Source organism: Anopheles gambiae, chromosome 2, assembly GCF_943734735.2.
Source record: "Anopheles gambiae chromosome 2, idAnoGambNW_F1_1, whole genome shotgun sequence".
Taxonomy (NCBI): domain Eukaryota; kingdom Metazoa; phylum Arthropoda; class Insecta; order Diptera; family Culicidae; genus Anopheles; species Anopheles gambiae.
The window spans coordinates 114,777,534-114,799,521 of NC_064601.1; the positions used below are offsets into that span (position 1 = coordinate 114,777,534).

The 21,988-nt window shown below is 47.0% G+C and overlaps 3 protein-coding genes across 4 annotated transcripts; all 3 read left to right on the top strand.

Moving 5' to 3' along the window:
• The first annotated feature begins 25 nt into the window (after positions 1-25).
• On the top strand, positions 26-1,898 carry LOC1269823 (alpha-tocopherol transfer protein). The gene is made up of 2 exons (XM_308473.4): positions 26-922; positions 995-1,898. The coding sequence occupies exons 1-2, from the start codon at positions 182-184 to the stop codon at positions 1,247-1,249; spliced, it is 996 nt and encodes a 331-aa protein (XP_308473.3). The 5' UTR covers positions 26-181; the 3' UTR covers positions 1,250-1,898.
• A 1,856-nt stretch (positions 1,899-3,754) lies between these two features.
• On the top strand, positions 3,755-11,442 carry LOC1269822 (clavesin-1). The gene is made up of 3 exons (XM_308472.5): positions 3,755-4,020; positions 8,755-9,497; positions 10,302-11,442. The coding sequence occupies exons 2-3, from the start codon at positions 8,769-8,771 to the stop codon at positions 10,554-10,556; spliced, it is 984 nt and encodes a 327-aa protein (XP_308472.5). The 5' UTR covers positions 3,755-4,020; positions 8,755-8,768; the 3' UTR covers positions 10,557-11,442.
• Positions 11,443-15,459: 4,017 nt separating this feature from the next.
• LOC1269821 (clavesin-1) lies at positions 15,460-21,321 on the top strand. Of its 2 annotated transcripts, XM_061646626.1 has the most exons (3): positions 15,697-15,715; positions 15,771-15,933; positions 19,612-21,321. In XM_061646626.1, exon 3 carries the CDS (start codon positions 19,612-19,614, stop codon positions 20,584-20,586), a length of 975 nt encoding a protein of 324 aa, XP_061502610.1. In that variant the 5' UTR covers positions 15,697-15,715; positions 15,771-15,933; the 3' UTR covers positions 20,587-21,321. The 2 variants fall into 2 exon arrangements, with proteins under 2 accessions (XP_061502609.1, XP_061502610.1); XM_061646625.1 differs by having other exon boundaries at positions 15,460-15,933.
• Positions 21,322-21,988: the final 667 nt, after the last annotated feature.

Consider the following 21,988-nt stretch of genomic DNA (forward strand, 5'->3'; position numbering starts at 1 on the left):
CGAATCTTTAATTATTAAACCATCGATCGTGTGGCTCGCAGGTTCATTTCGTCTCGATCGGTCGACCGGTGCGGTTGGGACTCTCCCGGTGAACAGTGTGTTTATGCGTTTGTGTGTGCGTGTGTGAGTGATTGTTCTTTCATTTGTGTTTGTGTGTATCAGTACTAGTAACATCCCAGTCATGCCCAGTGACGAGCTAGTGGTGCTTCCGGCCCCGAACCTGGACAAAGCGCCCGCCCGCTACGATAACGAGATCGACGAGCTGGACGCACACTGTCAGCAATTAGCGCGGGACTTTCTGCGCGAAAATGCGACGATTCGTGACCAGAGCCTGACCCAGCTGCGTGACTGGATCGCGAAGCATCCGAACATCAAGCGCTGCCGCACGGACGCACGCTTTCTGTTGCGCTTCCTGCGCACGAAGAAGTACTCGTTCATCAATGCGTCGCACATGCTGGAGCGCTATCTGGCCTGCCGGGTGGTGCATCCGCACTGGTTCAAGCGGCTAGACATTGAGGATCGCGAGATGTGTGGGCTGGTGGAGGCGGGCTTTCTCTATCCGCTGCTGGAGAAGGATGCACGTGGCCGGACGGTGATTTTCGGCGATGCTGGTACGCTCGATCCGAAGGTGTACACGGTTGGGCATGGCAGCCGGATGCATATGCTGGTGGGCGAAACGCTGTACGACGATGCGTCGGTGCAGTGCGCTGGGTTTGTGCTGGTGTACGATCTGTCCGGCATTACGATGGGCATGTTGGGGCTGGTGACGCTGAACGATATACGCGATCTGGCGACGTACCTGAACAATGCGGTGCCGATGCGCATCCAGGAGCTACACTTTGTCAACACGCCGAGCTTGGCGCTGAAGATCGCGAACTACACGCTGGCGCTGATGAACGAGAAGCTTCGCAATCGTATCATGGTAAGCAGGAGGCGACAGTTTGTAATGGTTTAGTGCTTTAAGTAGGAAAATCTTTCACTTCATTCCACGCAGTGTCATCGCAGCTGGGAAGATCTGCACAAAAAGGTGGACAAGCGGCTCATCCCCCAGGAGTACGGTGGAAAGATCCCGAAGGAGGATCACATAGCGGCGTTCAAGCAGCGCTGTCGCATCTACCGTCCCCAGTTGCTTGCCCTGGACGAGATGGACTACGAGGTTGGGCGCGATATGGACAGCTGCAAGAAGTCGCACGTGGCAGAAATTGAAACCGGAACGGTGGGAAGCTTCCGCAAGCTGCAGCTCGACTAGTGAGCGTGCATTTAGTTTGTAATCCAATCTGTAATTCTGTTAGACTGTGATGTATGTATCGTTTTGGTTCGTTCGCAATATGTATACTCTCGGGGATTTGTGTTTATTTTACAATTGTAGACAAGTGGGAATGGTTCGCTTTGTTTCCCCTTCTATATGTTTGTGTGTATGGCTATGAATGGCATATTGAAATCGAGCTTTGGACCTTGTAGAAAGAGTCACAGAGAGACGAGAGTAGTGGTAGCGTCTGTTGACATTACAGGCATTGATAATAATTAGCACCTGACGTGATGCTACCACCGACGGATGGGGACGATGGAACCATAATCGAGTGAAACAAAACGTTTCTTTTTTTTTTTTTTTGGTCAAAATTTGAATGACCCGGCCAGTCCGCAGTCGCCGATGTGACTAGAAATGATAATCTTTATTCAAGGATGACCCTCAGCCAAGGTGTGAAGGATGAAGTTTGGATAACACAGCGTCAATATTACGCTGTGCCGGGTCTCTTCAACGCTTCTTCGGCTGGGTTTTAATTAACTGTTTACCTGCAAACCTGCAATCTTTAACGCCCTAATAAGCTCATAATAATGTATATATTTGTAAACATCATTCACTGTGTAGCAAATAGAACAATTTTAATGAAAACTGGTTTCGGTTGTTTGTGTGTGTTTTTTGGCAAATAATATGATCCCGGAAGAAATAGCAAAAAAACAACACATCAAGCGTGGGTTTCCCAACGCTGATTATGCTTTCTGTAGCAGCACCAAGTCACGTCTTTCTCCGCATCCTTCCTGGTTGTTTTGTTTCTAACGTGTTTCACGTGCCTAGAATAACATTTTAGCCTGCACACTTATTGACGTCACAAACATGTTCTCCCGAGCCCGAATCAGGGCCCAAAGAGAGAAGGTGAGTCGTTTGCCAATGACTAACGAATGAAAACCATTTCCTGAAGCGCCTAAAGCTATGCAATGTAATCAAATAGCGTACAATATGTTGCATACGCGATCGGACTTTGTCGTGCTGTGCAATTGCATATCAACAGGCGTGCTATAAAACCGTTCAAATTCTTTCAATACCGTTGCAACTCATGATCAACGTTTTGTTGTTGCGAACATCATCAAACCGTCTTCCCTCACTTAACAACAGCTCTTGCTCTCTTGCTAGTACAATGTTTCGATTGCAATACTCGCCAATTTGCTCTATAAACAACGATGAGTATGAGTGCTGCATTTTGTCACTTACCCTTTTAACTGCATTCTCGCGTGGAAATTAGATTAATGGACACTATTAGCACCCGGCAGGAAACAGCATTCATCATCCGCAACATTGTATTTCCGGCTGGTATTCCAATAGCGAAGATCCACATGGATTGAATTGCAATCATGTGCGATACTAAGGGTAAACAATGCGCTTAAAACGGTTTCTTGGTAGTTCAACTATCTCCAAGTCTTGAATTGTTTCTTGCCAAATTTCTTCCCCACCCCTTTCAATGTAATCAATCGATTTAATTCAATTATTCATTACCAACCGTCCAACTATCCCTCGTGCCCTCATAATTCACCAATCAGCGTGCACTGCTCTCCCTTCCTTTGTCAAATGGCATACCTTAACGACCAGATTTTACTACCCATACGGTTTACAGCGCACTTAGCCGTACTACGTGCAACGCATCTTACAGCGCAAATCGTCGTCCGTCGTCAAGCCTGGTTTCCGTAGCCCTTACAATCAACGCTCATCCGGTAATAGGACACCAGCGTTTGGCAATTTTTGATTGATTCTCGGTAAACTCATGAATTATGAATAGATTTTGTGGGCCGAAAATGAAGAAGAAGATTACGAATAGACGAAACTATACACACACACAATCGCGGTTTAGCTGGTACGTTTCGTATCGTGCACGTGTTCGACGGCGCGGTGATCGAAACGCCGCGCTGACCTTAGGCCACAGGCCACAGGTGGGGGAGGCAAAGAACATACACATAATGGCGCGTATGCGAAACACAATTCGGGGTGGAGAAATTGTACGGCAGAGCAGAGGGCGGTGGTTTGGGCCGATGGTGATCTAATCAAAACAAAGCCTACTAAAGTTACTAAACGCTCTTGCGGACTTGCGCCAGCTCTCTGCGCTGTTGTGAGCTACATACGCAGACGAGAGAACGTGTAGCAACGCGGTGAGCTCTCACTACAGTGTGTGTTCAACACAGTATGATTGTTTGTGGTGTTTAATAAACAACCTTTTTTAATGGGTGTATAAAATTTATGGATTTTTATAATCGTTTATTTATTTGAGAGAAACTAGTGAAACCTTCTTATTTGATTTTTCCAACTTTTCATGCGTTTTCCTTCCAATCACCCTTTTCCAAAGCACACACCGTTTAGTGATCGACTTAACCCTCACGCAGCGTGCAAAATCCCCCTACCCCTGGGCTGGGCCAGCGATCGAGGCCGCTGAAGCACTCTCACTCTCACAACATACACACAAACACCCGGTACCCGGTCTGGAGCAGCGTCTTCGACAGCCAATTCCTGCGTTGACCGCCGTACCGAACGGTCGTGTGCATCAACGCTCCTTGTCGTCGTCGTCGTCGTCGTTCCAGCTCGTGATCGGTTTCGGGTGCGCGTGAACAGTGACCCTCGCACAAAACGTGTTGAAAGTCGGTCCACACAAAGTGCTACGTAACCGTTTGGTGCGTTGAAGAAGCGGCAACAGCAACGGCATAATCCGACCAGGAGTACGGTGACATATTCACGAAAACCCGCCAGTTTCCAATGTGAGTGCAAATCGAAAGTGAATTTTTGCGTTAAGATGGTCAACAGACCTTCAACCCCAAAAAAAAAGACAGTAGGATGGGAACAACTTCAAGTCCTAGCAGTTAGACCACAGCAAACAAAAAAAAAATGCAACGATGATCTAACACAGTGTAGTGTGTTACCTGACCTTTTCCGGTGCAAAAGATTTCGGTTAATGAGCGGGACATAAAAACAAAAGCACCACCAAACACTCATTAGGCAGCACGCTGATTAGGTCAGCCCCAGACGGCGCTCCGACCTTTTGACATCCAATCTGCAGTCGGCAATCGGCTCGGGGAGGGTGAAATTTAACACGGCTGCAGGCATGCATGCACCGCCGGTCGCCAAGCATTAGTGCATGGCTACGAGTATAGTAATTGGCAAATCTGTTTTCAGTGTAGCGCTGGTCACGGTTTCACGGTTCACGGTACTCACAACCCCCCTCTGCATGGGCCAATCGATCGATCGAGCGTTGATCGCGAGCCACCGTGCGATGGTGCAACTGCCAGATTAGCCCAACACGCTCAGTGAAGGTACGGGGAGAGGGGAGGAGGTGGAAGTTGCACAGGCAAGCTTTATTTTGTTTTATACCACTGTTGATACTGTTACCAAAGGCCGTATCTTGTCCCCTCTTACCATTACGGGGCTGCAAAACCTTTCACTTGGGCTTGTGTGTATGAGTGCGTGTGTGAGTGTAATGTGTCTTTGGGTTAGGAAAGGGGAAGGTATTGGAAACGGAGCACATATGTGTGTGTGTTTGTATTTGTCCAAGATCTACTTCTTTGTTGAAGTCAACTTTGGAGCATTGGAGTCTTTCGCTTCATTGAGCTTTATGCAGCTCAAGTCGCGTTCGATTGCATAACCTTCAAGCTCGCCCAACTTGCTGACCTGGACTCCAAAGTATGGGTGACCAGATCCGTGCAGCCTGTGGACTGCAAAGAGTTCAAGAAACTCGTACCACTTATCGCAGTTAGCAGAGACGAACAGTCTGTCGAAGTTCTTCCTCTCCCAGGCAAAACATGATGCCAGCGACATCTGCTATCCGTTTAAAGGTGTGTCCCAGACCCAAAGTTCGGTGTGACATCCCAACACACTTGATAAATTACTCCACCGGTCGAAGATGACCAATATCGCTAAACGGTTTGAGTCAGGCATCCTAATAGCTGGGCCATTTATCATCGGCACAGACCAGAGCGACAACACAGCCATGTGTACAGTTCGGTTCCTGGTTTTGTGGCGCATATTTCACGCAAAAGGAAGCAAACAACGTCGGTAAACACACATACACGCGAACCGAAATCTTGGCGAAAGATTCGCTCGCATCTTTGGCAGGTGTGCGAACGACGCGGTCCGATCCGGTGAATGCAGCATCATATTTATGGCCACGGCGACCGTTGGCTGGTGGTGGAAGTGTGTGGAATTTTATTTTTAAAGCCATCATTAGATACACGTTTCCTTGGCAACAGTGTGCCGCCAGCATCAGTTGGTTCCAGAGGTTTGGGGCGGATTTAAGATGACGACCACCGCCTACTGAGCTGGAGGTGATAGCAGCGAGTAAGCCGAAAAACAGCTGAAACATAAGAAGCGTGTGTTGGGCGTTGTGACACACAGTTGCGAATTGGCGTGATGTAGGTTTTTCCCCCTTCAATAAATTGGCCAGATGACACACTGTAGCGTAGACTTGTGTCATGATTTCACAATAACTCATTAAGTTTGCTTTAGTATGATCGCGATCTACTTGGAATTTGGAAAACTGAAATCCACACCCCTTGCCCAATGCCACTACGCGAAGATCAACGATAGTTTTGCCTCTGCTTGAGAGGTCACCTTCAATTTCCACCGCTTCCGATTTGGATTAATTTTCGCTTCTATGTTTTTCGGGCGAAGTCCACCGGTGAAGAAAGGATGACGATTTTTTTCTTTTTCGACACACTCATCGTCCACTAATTTTGCCATCATTCGTTACGGCGTCCGAAAGAGCTGCTTCGCAATCGAAAGCGAAATCACGCTGTTGACGTGAAAAAGGCGGCCGGCTGATCACGCGAACTAGCCCTTGTCCACATCCTGCCGTGATGGCGTCGGTGACGATGCAAAATCAGTTGACCTTAAGGTTCGCTTACGATCGAGGGTTTTCGTCGCCAAACTGGCCAATCTAAGAATACGAAAACAATCAATTAGATTGCCACAAAAAAAACGAAAAAACGGAGAAGACGCAATGTAACATACCATCTCATGCATGGTTATTAAGTAAATAGCCGACCGTTCACTGTTCAGCAGATGCTTGTACGATCATCCGTGGGGTAATAGGATTTCACGCATTACGACTTCATTTTCGAGGGGCTTGAACCATAACAAATTGCCAAAACACAGCTCCCCAAACGAAGATACTTTGTGGAAAAAATGAACTTGAAACACGCGATCGCCATCGCAATGCACATTTTTCTTTGCGATCTTGTAACGATCTGTAATACAATCCATCTGGCGGGTAATGACAGCGATCGTTACTTTTAACCTCCACCCGGGGGAAAATATCAAATGACGTTTTTACCTCCCCCTCCCCATGTTACCATATTTTTAAATACCGATCGATCGGAGCACACATATATAGGGCCGATGGGGGGCCGACCGCTTTGTCGGTGGAACTGGAGCAGACACAAATTCTTCCCCACTTCTTCCGGAGTGTATGAGTGGAGTACTGGCGGAGCGGAGCGGTATAAATAGATTATATTTACACGCATGATAAACCGTCGTGCGTACGTTTCGGTGGGTGGAATTCGCCGTGATTGTGTGGCCAGCAAGCGCATACAAAGATCTTCCCGCTTCTCCGCCTTTAAATCCGATGGACTGTGGATTAATCCGCGCTACGGATAGATTAATTACACATTCTTGACTCGTTCGCTGCTTTCTGCTTTTGCTCTGGCCAGCAGAGGAGTGATGAGTGATCGTGATTAAGCATTCTGAAGCGGAAGCATTCGCCCGGGGTTCGTTTTTCCTTTTTCGGAAGCACACGCGCGGTGGGAGGTTTTCCCCGCCGTTTTCCTCTGTTTGGCACCGGAATTGGCACGAGTTTTGCGGCATATTTAATGCAGTTTTGCTTGGACTGTATCAAGAGAAGGAAGCATCATCCTCTCTTCCACCCGCGCCTAGGAGGTACCGAGTTTGGTAATGAGTTGTGATTGCGTGCCGAGATTCGCTGATGAAGATGTCTCCAATTTTTGGAATGGATAGAGAGTTAATTTGTAAAAGCAATCGTCTAGGGGGGGGGGGGGGGGGGGGGGGGGGGAAGGAAACTCAACAGGGCAATATTGGATTCATTATACGCAATAAATGGGTTTTTATTTGGCTCACTGTCGAAATGGTGCCTGGCACACGATTGGAATACGAAATGATGTTTTCGAAACCGATGCTTACTTCTAGCTGAGGAATGTACATTAAGCAGCAACTTTGGTTGGAAAGTCATTTCAAGTGGTTTATTTCAGAATTTGCTGATATGATGAAATAGTTGGTGGACATCTAGAGAAGAGAATCTGTTTTTAGTATATCTAATTGTGTAATTTTTTGGCTCGCCGTGTGTACACTTGTCTGTTGTGTCCTAAAATTGCTATTGTTTCTAAGTATTTCCATGCATAAGGGAGGTTTTGCGTGTCAAAAGTTGAGGAATTAGCTTCAATTGAACACAACAATCATATCACTAATTAACAAGACGTTGAACAGATCCTGCATAGCATCTTCATGTACAATGTCTAAATATTCCATTTTTTGTAACATATTCGTAGACATCCACCACAATACCGCTCATTATAGGGGGAGCATTGGGCCATCCAATTGCCAATAGCAGTTCCTCCCATCTTCAAGACGTTCAAGGTCTAGCAGCTAAGCTCTTCTTTTGCGGCCTAACGGATCATCACTTCGCTCCAACTCGTAGTCGAGGTCAAGTTCATGAGCGTTCAGAAGATGTTGGTTGGCTCCCTCCTGGGTGTTGTGGTTCATTCATCATGGACCTTTGGATTTTGTCTCACCAAAACGTCGTCTAGGGCGTGTATTGTTTGTGCTGAAGTGTACCAGGAAGAACTGTTAAACGTTTCCGCTCAACGCGTTCCAATCGCTGTCGCTAGTAAAATACTTCCGCTTGTTTACGTGTCAACTTTTGACACACTTCTAAGCGCAAGAACAAAAAGCGCTTCAAACACATTAGACGCCCCTAGTAGGTTTAATGTGCCCTGGGGGTATGACAATGTGCTCGATTGGGAATCCATTTTGCAATCGCCGCTTAATACAGCGCTTTGGATAAACAGTTTGCCGGTAAACATCATAAACCTGCTGATTCTCCTTCGTGTGGTCTAATATTTAACTTAAACCCACCGCCCCTTCAAGGAACTTTGAATCTTTGCGCTTTTAATTGCATCGCTTAACGCTCGCCATCACTATGTCCAATATTGATGCTTGGAACTTTATGCAACCGTTAATATCTCGAATCAGCGTTTCACAATAACAGACAAAAAGGGAAAACACACATGTTGACCGTCATATGTGGCCACTGTTCGTTTGTTTACGAATCGCTCGCTCCCTTCTCAAGGTCAACGCGAGCACGAGAAAGTCCACCAACTCCCCGACCGAACGGTTGTTTCTAATTTATTTCACCCCGTTACAAACCAAAAAACCCGCTCCAACTCCAACTCAATCAATCATTTGCTCCGTATCCGTATCCCCCACAGTGCGCACCACAACGATGGACAACGACACGACGGTCTACAGCAACTGTGCCAGCCCGGCCACCTACCAGCCGTACACCTGGACACTCTCGGACAAGCTGCGTAAGACGGCCAAATCGGAGCTGCGCGAGGACGAGCATCTGCGTACGCAGGGGTTGGCGCAGATGCGCGAGTTCATCGCCAAGAGTCCGCACATCAAGCGCTGCCGTACCGATGCGCTGTTTCTGTTGCGCTTTCTGCGCACCAAGAAGTACTCGATTCCGCAGGCCTGTGCCATGCTGGAGAAGTACCTGACGGTGCGCCAAACCAATCCGGTCTGGTTCGAGCGGATGGACGTGGACGATCCGGAGATTGCGGCCATCATCGATGGTGGGTACATTGTGCCGCTTCCCGAGCGGGACGATCATGGCCGGCAGGTTGTGCTGTCGGTGGCTGGCAATTTGGATCTGAGCCGCGTGTCTTCGGCACTGTTGGCGCGCGTTCACTTCCTCGTGCAGGAGGTGCTGGCGGACGACGAGCAGTCGCAGATCTGCGGCTACGTGCATTGCGTGGACGAGCGGGAGCTGTCGATGAAGCTGATGGGCATGTGGTCGCTGGTGGACATCAAGAAGGTGGCGGACTGCATACAGAACGGTTTGCCGAACCGTATCAATGGATTCAATCTGATTGGAATGCCCTCGACGGCCGCCACACTGCTCGAGTTTTGTGTATCGCTGTTGAGCGATAAGCTGCGCAAGCGAATTAACGTAAGTAATGGGATGAAGTGGAGTGAATGTTGGAGTAGGATAGAGATCTACGCACTAAAATTTTATGTAATATTGACGTCTTATCTAGTTGAATGTTCTCAAAAAGTGTCTAAGCTTCTCAAAATTGTGAAGATCGTGATCTTGTGTATATAACTTACTTAAAACATCATTTCACCACAAACTGGGACGCATTTGTCTTGGGATGTATCCCTGTCTGGAAGACACGCATAAAACACGGAAGATCTTCCTCATCCCGCAAAAACCAGTCGAACTCCCTCCTCCAACAACAAAACTGTCTGGCATCCCATCTGCATTGCAAAATTTTGCCAAACCCGAAGATCACTCGATCGGTTTTTTACGCCTCGAACCGGTTTCTTTTTCCTTCAAATGACATTTCGATCGTTCGAATCATCGGCAGGCCCCCAACGGTTTAAATCAGGATTTGCAAAGAAAAGCTCCCAAGTCAGATCACGCGGCTCTATTGCCAGGGTCATCTACAGAAAAAAGGCGTTCAAACAGTTTGCCAAACAAACTATTGGAAAAAGAAGCAACCGCTTTGTCCACTATCAGAGAACCTAACCTTCACAAGATTCCACAAGATTTTACAGGACTAGAGCACGCCTTGGAGCGTCTTGGGCAAGAAAGTCGTAGTGTCTCTCTCCAATGACAAAAATATAAAATATACTGCAGAGGGTGGAATATATTTGCATTTTAAGCTAGCTGCTCACATTTAACCACACGCATTTTTTGTTCCCCCTTTTCCCTCTCTCTCTCTCTCTCTGCTTTCCTTTCCCATCCGTTTAGCTGTTCCGCACCGTGGAGGACTTTGCCGGCAAGATTAACCGCAAGATTCTGCCGAAGGAGTACGGCGGTACCGTGCCGATGGCGGACATGATCGCTCAGTTTAAGGACCGCTGTCGCCGGAAGCGCGCCCAGCTGCTGGCAATGGACGAGATGTACATCGAGCTGTCGAAGATGCCGGGCCACTGTGCGGACTCGTGCCGTCGCGATCTGGAGGCGGGCATGATCGGAAGCTTCCGCAAGCTGGAGGTCGATTAAACGCCGCCGCCTAAACGTTAAGATTGTTTGTAGGCTTAAGAAGATTGTATTATATTTCCAATGCACCAATCGGATTGCTTGCTAGTAAGATAAGAAACGAAACTAAACGCTCCTTCTAAACATATTGGACAGAACAGTGAATAATAGTACTCATGGAGGGGAACTTACTTCAATTATGGGGATGGGTATACATTATGCTCTATCATATCATTGGCGCATTGATGGATTGCTTCAGCGTTGATTATGCTTAACCTTCGTACCCACTACCGAGACCCTTTTGTAAGATTTAGAAATGGCCACTAGGAACCCGAACCCGTTTTTTTTCGAAAAAACAAAACAAAAAAATGCGGTAACCTTGTTCAGGCTGCAAGGAGAGGACTTTGGAGCAGGCACTGCACACGCTCTACTTTCTACTCCCCAAACACCAAAACTGTGATTTTGTTTTACTACTACTACTACAGCTACTACTATTTCTGTTGTGTGGCTTTTTTCTCTTATAAACGATCATTTTCTTGTACGTCGTAACACGGCCACGGTTGGCGTAATGGCTGTCCTCTGCGATCACATTGTTCGGCAGCGCGGAGTGGAGCTTGGAAGCCGTGTGGTAAAATTAACCACCACGCTACTCTTGTCGTTGAGCACACAACTTGGGACAAAACTCTAAACCCTGGGATCGCGTAGAAAAGGCGTAAGCTCCGACGCGTATATACAGGGGAGTGTGAGAGCGAGCGATTACGCAACGTGCACAACAATCCTAATTGCTATCAAAGCAACCCCTGGAGGCAGCCGCAGGCGCGTGCAAGTGGACGCGAAGATGAGGATGTACACGGTACAGTAAATCATAATCGAACCTACGAATAAAATGAAGGAAGAAAACAGAAACTAACCCACGCGATCGGCGAACGATTACGGCACTTTCTTCATGTGTGGTGTGGTGACAGTGTTTACTACTCCGAGAAAGAAAATGAAGTGGGAAGCAAGTGGGGAGCGGTTTCAACACGCCAATAGAGGAAACTCGACTGTAGCGCACTGATAAGGAAGCGTAACAAGTGAAGCTGGGTAAGTAGACACGTGAAGTACACGCCGAAAGAGTTGATCGTAATAAAAAAGCAGGAGTAAAACACGGACGTGACCGGTGACGGTGGTGAAAAGTGAAGGAAAATTAATGGCTTTCCAGGGATTGCTTCACCATCTTGCTGCTGCGGTCTGCCTTTACCATTATGCAATGCGGTGAGCCCCCGACTTCTGTGTGCAACGCGGCGAGATTTACGAACTCTTATTTTATTGACTTCCTGTACGGTGTGACATCCATCAAATAGACCCAGCGAGAGTGTGTGTGTGTGTGTGTGCTGGACTGATCACCAAAAATGATTAAATGATCTCGCAAGAAGGTCGACTGCTTTCCGCACCAAACCCACCACCGAACAACCCTTATCTGAATTGGCAACCTTTACTTTGCCACTTAACCTTAGACCGCCCTGGGGGACGAGGACGAACTTCGAAAGGCGTCCGAAAAAAGGCACTCGATACGGTAGCTGCCCGGTGCCGCCCGAAACTGTTCAAATGAACAAAAAAAAAACACGTCCACCCTGATGCCGAACCACCGAACCTCTCTTTCGATCAAAAGCGAGTGTGTGAAAAGCCGCCAAACAGGTTCGCGTGCAGTCGCGGGCCGTGGAGCGATTGGTCATTTTCCAAGCCATGGCCATCGCGTATCCAACGCGTCACAGCGCCCATACCGTACTGTTGTTATACCACCAGTGACCAGCACCTGTGTTTGTGTGGCTCAGATTGGGGTTATTCACACGCGCCGGGGCCCTTTTGAACCAGTGCACCTGTGCAGTGCGTACTTGTGCTAGTATAGATGGAAATTTAAGTGAACGAGTGGGTTCTATTCACGCGGCTCACTGGGCGCACAAGTTGTTGTGGTAGGCGCCACCGCTATCGCGAAACGTCCGGTGCAACTGCACCGATTGGTGATGTTTGCCTCAACCTGAATTTTCTCCCGAATGCAATGCGCACTTGCTAATTGGTAGATTACGGGGTGGAGTTGAAAGTGGGGCAAGCGGTTTTAAGGCTTAGTGAAGAACGAATGTTAGAAACTTCTAATTTCGTTAATGATAACTTTTTACTTTTTTTAATAATGAAGCGGGTGGCGGACGTTCTTTGAAATAGTTCTTATCATTTAACATTTTGTGCAGATTGGCTAGCATTTCAAATATGATTTTTTTGAATTCTACATGAATTTAGCTCTTTAAAATAAATATTCAATATGATTTTCTACACTTAACATTGATAAATCATTCGATTACATTACTAACGATATATACCAACGTCTTAATTTTTCGCAAAATCTCTTTAAAAGAAATTTACAGGGCTTTTCAGGGGTTCTCATAGTTTTGGGACACTTCTGTCACTCTTTCTTATTGGAAATGAAGTTCATGTGTTGGAAATTCCTATTGGATTTGTCCAAAAAGGTCGCTGGAGAGTCCAATTTATATTACATTGAGTAAATTTCACGAAAGAATGATTTAATAAAGTGTCGCACAGCTATAAGAACTCTTTGAAAACTCTGTAAAGGCTCAAAATATTCTTAAATTTAGCCACCAAAGAAGTATCTAATCAACGAAAATCGTTCACACTCTAACCGTCTCTGTCTGTTTATTATTTGAAAATGGAAAAAAACATCGATCCTTCATGACCGCAGTTCATCCCATTGTGGCTAAAAACATCGAAACATCGCCATCTTTTGTTGGGTGCATCCATAAGTTTTGTTGGTTTTTCGTTGGGAAGTGCATTAGTAATTTGAAAAATAATCCAGTTCCTAGAATTTCAAGTACGTTTGTGTTTTTTTATTAATTCATTTGGTATGTCTTATGACAGAACAACTTGTCCTATTTGCTATGTGATCTACTAAATAATCGTTTCCAGTCTATTTACTTATCCATATTGCTTCACGATAACCAAACTTCGTGATGTAATGATGTAATGAAGCAATCAAAGCTTCCAGCTTCCCTATAGTAATAATCCACCTGTTGCCCTATTGTATCTAATTCCTTTAATGACCCTACAACCATTCCATCATCCTTTCGTTCATATGTTTTGCTCCTGCTAAACGACGCATTTTATGAAGCTTCATTTAGTTTGAATCTTTTTTCTTCGAACGGTGAGCTAAATTATAAATTACTACTTTTCATTTCCTAGACATTGGCAAAAAACAGAACTAACTTTATTAGTCGCATCTGGCCACAAAAAAAGGCTCAGAAGCTTCTCGTTGAGCTCCTCTCATCAGCCTCCATCAAGAAAAACAATCCTGATGTTTTCTTTTCTCATCTATCGCATGGCTCTTGAGATAAATCGCAACTCGCCACGATCGCCCTGGCAATTCTTTTCCATTGCGCTCGAAAGTGAGAGGATCATTGTGCGGAACCTACGAAACCGCACCGCACAACACGTCGCCCTTGCGAAACGAAAGTGAAATTTCCCAACCTGCCCTCTGCTCTATCTCTCTCTCTCTTTTTCTCTCTGTTCACCGCATCACAACGACACAGCGAGAACGGGGAGGAAAATTGCACCCCGACGCACATGCAATTGCACACATTTAAAGATAGGTTGGCGGGCGCGTGGGGCTACCTGATTGGTAGCCTCCCTCTCTCCGCCTACTGCACTCGATGATGCGGTTCAAACGGTTCTTTTTCCTCCATTGCCTTCCGTTTCGCGTGTACGCAACTTTCGCACGTTCATTGACCCAAACGCAATGCGTGTGACGGTCCCTGGTAAAGACCGATAGTAACCATTCAGACCTGATACCGGTTTTTCCTCCTCACTAACGCTCACCGGCTGGTTGGTTGAAGTCTTTTCTCTTCTCCCCTCCCCACCCCCTCGATCGCACTGTCGGAAAACTCCGTTCGATCTGCCCCGTTTTCTTCTGCAACAAAATTCGAAACAAAACGGCACCACTTCCTCGAGCTCCCAATTTAGGTTAAGGTCTTTAACCTTTACCATGATCTTGCCAGTACTTTCGCTCGCTTCGGGCACGGTTCCGAACGGTGCAGCAAAAGAGAGTACCGGAAAAATACAAAACCACAGTGGGGTGGGAAGGCCTACGGAAAAGAAAATGCTCTCCACCCTCTCTGGTGTGCGCAGTCCGATGCAGTGGAACAAATATTCCATTAGCTTTTGGGGGTTTGAATCGATAAGCATATATAATTTTGTTTTTCCTCCTACTACCGACGCTTCTAAGTAAGCTGTTTAGCTGTGCTTTCCAATTGCGCACTGGAAAGGCGTTGCATTTATTGATTGTTTTTCTCCAAATTTAAAATCGTTCAACCGACTAAAATGCACGCACGTGGAACGGCAACGGTTTCTTTCAATTTTGATCCTAGCCTAATTATCTGATAAATTTTAACCAATTAAAACTTGCTGTTATCAAGCGAGTTGACTTACGAAAGACTTCAACGAAGGAGCAAACGACGAACCTGCGGCTGAAAAAGCTCATTATGAAAGCTTTTTTTGTTTGTAGTGCACAGTTTATTATTTTTTCAGGTATTATAAAAATGATTCATTGTTTTTATCACAAAAACAGTCTCACTGACAAATACACGTGTCCATACAGTTTCTGCTCAAACCTACGCAATGGCAATCCGCAAAGCGAAAGTTACTCGTGTCTTTCTCTCTCTCTCTTTCTCTGCCTCTTTCGAACCGTACCGCCACCGCGTGTTGCCAAAGGTTACGCTTGCTATGTTTGTGTGGCTCAGCACTGTCTCTGTGTTGGTGATTGTACACGTTCCATCTCATCGATCTCTCGCTCTCTCTCCCTCTCACTCTCACTCCATCTTTCGCTCACGGTGGAGCGTTCGGGTAGGGACCGGCTCCAGGGCCCAGGTGTTCGAACCAGTATCTGGCGCTACTACCAGCACGCATGGTCACAGTCTGCTTTGGTCCGTCTCGGAATTCGGAAGTGTGTTTCTGCACCCAACCCAATCATCAGAAGAAAGCCCTCCCGCCCCCCAAAACACCGTTCCCTTTCCTTTCGGGCATCCAACTCTCCCCTCTTGTCTTTCACGATCACACATTTCCTGGATCTTCCCGTTTCCAACCGCAAACGAGCCGGTACACGTTTTGTCCACCTTCAAATTGTGCGTGGTTTTGTGAAGAAGGTGTGTGTTTTCGGGTGTGTGTGTGTGATTAAAGTTTCCTCTTCAAAAATTAAAGGTGATCGTGAAACTACATTCGATAACTACAGCACCGGCACGAGTATCCTGTGTATCCCGAGCTTTGCCGAAGAAGCGAAGCACTCCCGCCCTCTCACCCCCATTTCCCACCGATCGTTTTGGAGTTAATTAACACGGATTAGCAGCAGAACTGACGTACAAAAGTGAGTTTCATTCAGCAAATGATTTAGTTCGACGTGTTTGATAGTGACGTCAAACGACGTTGGGCTCGAGCAAAACGTCACACGACAAGGCGCGATCGGTCGAACCGGATTTTATGTCATAAATTCAATACGCACACAGTGAAGATACCGAATTCACGGTTTCAGACCTGTTGGACAAAGTGTCGTCAAATAAACCTTGGACAAAGACGACACCGAAGCGTACGACGACAAGAGGTGTGAAGTGAACCTTTTTTCCAATTCTGAGGGATAGTCCCTTAGGTAGGTTCCCCTCGGTATTGAACGCGCTTTCGCGCTGGGTGTGGTGTAGCTACGCAGAAGTATTTCCTTCCTTTTCGTCAGCGCAAACACGGAACGGTGTCACACCTTCTGCTTGATGGTGTGCGCGATCTTATGCCTATTTTAAGTCGCATAGCAGAGGCATAATTGATGGATAAGCGGTTGGCAATGCTAGACCGCTGAAACGAGTCTACACTTACGTCACAAAAAGCGTACCGATCGTTTTGGACTCGTCAAATGTCGAGGTCAACGCCCAGCAAACAACAAGGGCATGGCTGTTATCAAGATTAGATTCAGAGTAGCGCTGGAGGCTGGATTGGGGCATTACGAGATCGAGCTGATTTTAAGTAATTATTTCAAAGTCGTTTTCCACACAGTTTTGAAGCAAAATTGGGGACAAACTCTCAATTAAAATTGCTTCCTGTGCTTCCATTTTGTGCTCCAAATATTACAAGCAATTATTAGACCTATCTGCTCCACTACAGTTCCACCTACATCATCATCCCCGAAGAGGGGCTTTTCCATACCGCACTTTGATGATATCTTCCAAATTCAGTGCGTTCCCGTTTCGGCTCTCGAATTTGGAAATTTACATTTCATCAGATAGAGCATAAAATCATAACTGAGCTTTTTTTTGGGTGGTTTAAGGCTGGCCTAATTTAAGAGCTTGGTAGAGAAGCAAAAACTGCCACGACGCCGGTACGTCGGTGGCTGCGTCTAGTAGCGGAAAGAGTATAAAAAAACAGTTCATCCCCAAAAATACCTAGCCCGCTTTTACCTCACTTTGCACTCTTGCAACATGGCACCAGAAAGAGAGAGAGAGAGAGAGAGAGAGAGAGAGAGAGAGAGAGAGATAAAAGGCACTCATACACTGTCTACAAGCGAACGGAAAGACGCTGAAGAAAACGCGACGCTTGTAGCACGCGAAAGGCATCGCGTCGCGGGGCCAAACGAACCTCACTAAAAAGGGACCGGTGGAGAAAACTTTCTCTTTTCGTTCCGATACCAACCAACCAGCGTGTTGTTGTGTGTATGAACTGCAGCCTCGGTACCGCGCACGAGAGGCCTTACTTTTTCAGAAACACAAAGGATAAAACACAATTTTCCAGCCAAAAACAGAAACAGTAAAAGTCCAAAACTTTCCTTACGGTGCGTGTTTGCAGCCGCGCAACTTTTTGGGGACGAGTTTTCCCTTACGAAAAGGGGGTGAAACTGCACGCAGAACCGGTCCGGGGGATACGAACCCGTACGACAGGGAAATGGAACGCGCCAACTGCACATTGACCTCTGGGCTGCATTGCTCGAACGGCCCACAGCTGCATCGCACGATCTCACTTTCAAGAACTTGCGGCTGAGAAAGGGCTGTAGTGAAGGCACGAATGTAGGTTAGTGCCGTTCCGTTGGGTTTGTTGAACTTTCGTTGTTGTTGGCTGCGACACCAAATAAGGTCAGAAGTGGAGTTTTCCGCGCAGAAAAAGCGAACCGGGCAGGAAATCCTACGATCGAAGCTGAAGAAGAATAATTTCCGGGACAAGACAAATGTCACAAAATTGCTAATTTTGTAAAACAATTCCTTCTTTTAGCCTGCACACAAATAAGCTCCCTTTGTTGGGCGACGAACACGTGCCTGTTGCAGTGTCACGGAAGCGACAAAACTTTTTCCAACCGCCCCAACATGAATGTTAATCGCGTCGTGAGGGTCGGAAGGGCCATGTATGGCTGGCTGGTTGGCTGGTTGGTTGGACAAGACAACTCGTTGTTAAAGTTGTTTGCTGTGTGAGCTAACAATGCATCCATCCAAAAATCCTTTATAACGGTGCATTGTTCCCCGGTGCGTCATAATGTGCGTTGCGTTTCTCGAAGAAAGCCGTAAGTGTTTAATTGCCTACGCGCAAACACAAAGCACACGTTTTTTTGTACCAAATCCGTTACCTCCGTTGGCTCAGAGGATGCCATTAGTCGACCAAAGCAGCAGGGAAGGAAGTGCGCACGTAATGTTAATTGTTTTACACAAATGTTTCTGCTTTTCCTAATGGTGCGCACCTGGGGCCATTAGCGTCTGTGTGTTGCGATTTTTATCAAACTCGCTCGATTCCGGGTTCGATTGAACCCGAATCACCGAGTAGGTGATTTAGTGTAAAGCTGCCCATGCAGAAACAATATTTAAATAACCCCCATTCAAGCTGATTAGGCATTCTGTGGCGTAACCATGTGCGCTAGAAATGGCGCCATGCGCAGACGTTTTTTTTTTGCGCATCTATTCGACCTTATCCCCGTTATTGTGCAAGCCTTTTAAGCTGTAGCGTCTGCATGTATGCGTTAGTCATCGCTTCATATCTCCGAAAAAGGGATCCTCGGAATGATGAACCACTACAACGAAATGGAGACGCTCTGGGTGGGTTCAACCACACGCTCACGCGAACACTACGCAAAGAGCCGTTGAAAAAGAAAGTTTCGCATTCTGTCGCACTCACATAACCTCACTGAACGCCTAGTGGCTGCTGGAGTAGGTAGATGATCTGTCACAATGTACGAATGAGCTCCCAACACTCACTCACACACACACTAGCAGACTTCCATTTACTTTCCCTTGCACGTTGAACCGGTTCAGATATGCTATCTGCTAGCGGAGGTCTCAGGCCGCTTGTTGACGTAACAAACACGCGTGATGTGTGTCAATGGTTGTCGCAGATAGACTCGGTTGTCTCACTACCATCTCAAAGGCGCCCCTCTAGCTCATCCGCGCTTGCAGATTTGCACAGTTCAAAGCGGAGTGAAGTAACTAGATCAGCTAGTCAAGCTTGCCATGACCGAAAAAATGCGATCACCTGCCTCAAGTGATCTACTGCTTTGGAGGTTTACATCAAAGAAGGCGTGACCTTATCCATAACGGTTAGAGTGTGCAAGGCTACCTGAAAATAATTATCGTAAATGGACACATTACAGGGTTGCTCGCTTAATCTCTAAACGGTGTAGTCTCCGCGCGCAGCAGTCTTTTACGAATGTTTAAAGCTCTGTAATGTTTAACAGTACAAAGATTATGTCTCCAAATAATGTCACTACTGCCTCAACTACTGGTGAAAGATTACAAAACGCAATACAAACACTGTGCGAGTTACGATCGTACGATGATTCTATAATTAGCACTGCCATGCGATTATGAATCTCACCCTGACCATACACGACGTCAGCGCGTAAACACAATCGAGCAATTTCATGCTGTAAATGGAGTGGCAAATAGCGAATCCAACACCACCACCACCTATACCACTAAACACGTGCCGGCAATGGAGAAAGTTATACCAGCAGGCATGCGTCATTTCAAGGTTGATCCAAACTACCTCCAACCACTCACTAATGTACCTTCTTCTCCCCTTCCAGATGACCAATAAAATCGACCTCAACAAAGCCCCCGAAGCGTACGCACCGTACAGCTTCGACCTGCCGGACAAGTTCAAAATTATGGCCCAGGACGAGCTGCGCGAAGATGACGACATGCGGGAGAACGCCCTGAAGCAGTTCCGCGAGTGGATCGCCAAACATCCGCTGATCCGCAAGTGCCGCACGGACGCACCGTTCCTGTTGCGCTTTCTGCGCACGAAAAAGTTCTCCATCCCGGCCGCGACGGAGATGCTGGAGAAGTACCTGACCATCCGGCAGGTCTATCCGCACTGGTTCTTCAAGCTGGACATTAACGATCCCGACCTGGAGGCGATCATCGACAGTGGCTACTTGTTCGCGCTGCCCGAGCGTGACGAGCACGGGCGCAAGATCATCTTCTCCAATGCGGGCAAGTTCGATACGAGCCGGTTCACGTCGGCCCAGCTGATCAAGATCCACTCGATGGTGCTGGAGGCGCTGCAGGACGAGGAGGAGTCACAGATCTCGGGCTACATACACGTGACGGACGATTCCGAGCTCAACATTGGCTTCCTGAGCATCTGGTCGTTTACGGACATTCGCAACTTGGCGCACTGTGTGCAGAACTCGCTGCCGATGCGTCAGAAGGAGAACCACTTCGTCAGCCTGCCCTCGTTCGCGAACAAGCTGTCCGAGTTTATACTGTCCGTGCTGAGCGAGAAGCTGCGCAACCGGGTGTTTGTCCACCGGGGCTGGGATGAAGCAAAGACGAAGATCAATCCCAAGCTGCTGCCGAAGGAGTACGGCGGTACGGTGCCGATGGCGGAGTGTATTGCCCAGTTCAAGAAGCAGCTCAAAGAACGTCGTGATATTGTGCTGGCGCTGGACGAGATGGAGATCGAGATCAACAAGAGTACGATCCCGTGGGCTGACAGTACGGATGCGGACATTGCCAGTGGTGTCATCGGCAGCTTCCGCAAGCTGGAAGTTGACTAAGATTTCAAGGCTCTCTCCCCTATTTAGCTTGGGCTTTACTATTTTAGGGGAGGGCGTTCGTTTCGGGGCGCACGGTTAGATTCTTAAGCTTAGTAAATGTTTGTTTCATGGTGTATGAGTGAAGAGTTCCCAGCAGTCCCCGATTCCTTTAGTATCCTCCCTCTCCATTACACTTAATTTTTAAGCAAACCGAGCAGCGACACTAACAGTGACACTCGCTACGCCGGGAAGGTGGAATACAGTTACCAAAACAGTCGACCATTCGTGCCGGTCCGATATGCGCGCCCACAGGCGCATCGGACAGGCAAGCAGTGGATCGCGTTACTTCTTAATTCGCTCCTACCGTACGATTTATCTGTTGCGATTTGCGTTATTTTTTGTCCTTCGTTTTCCTCCACATGCTTCCTGTTGAACATGGGTTTGGGCAGTTGCTGTTTGCTAGATCAACGGCCAACAAAAAGGTTCGCGCTGTGATCGAAGGTTATTACGTTGCCTTGTGTATTGGTTCTAAATTATTATCGTTGGCTAGGCCTTACGTTTTATCCTTATCGGTGTTATGTTCGTTTCAGTAGCAGTTACGATCGTACAAGCAGTATTGAAGCGGGAAGCACGAGAACACGATCGCGTTCGAAGGTATGGAAGAAACAGAGAGAGCACACGCTGACACATGATTGTAATCGTTAGGTACTAAGTAAGCACAACAGATAAACAAATATATTCAATCATATCCTTTTACGGGGAGCGTTTAGTGTTCTGAGATCCTTTCCTTTTACTGTACTAAAACGATTGGGTTGTTAAACTCGCAGCCCGCGCTGTTTCTTGCACCCAAATGTATGCAATCAGCGTACACCTCAGAGATAGGCAACCCGCATCACTACAGTGCGGATGGAAAAATGAACCTGAAAGGGAAATAACATTATGATTTGAACCTTTGGCTACAAGTGATAGGAACAATCTTTCGATTGTTTTATTTAAAAATCCGAAATAATAGAAAAAATGTTGTAGAAACAAATATCTAACTCTAATCAAATAGCTCTCTTAAGATACAACGCCGTATCTACGTGAAGTAAATTTCGGATCTACTGTACCTTAATTATCGTTTTATTTCTCAAACCTTACAGATACAAAAATGGTGTCGTAATAAACAAAACAAAATCAAATTTTCTTCAAACCTCGTGTAATCGCCGCTACATTTCTCACCACACCGGCTACGCTGCGACCCTCTCTCTTTCTGCGGCCGCTCGCTCACGAACGCAAACCACCCGTGTTTCGATGACATTGACCGCCAAATCGGTCAGTGGGCCATTATTTTGTCTCTGCAGTCGTGAGAGGCAGGGTTGTTGGCCTCGGACAACCGGCGGAGCAAAGGAGATGAGCTGACAGACGCGCACACTGCGGATGC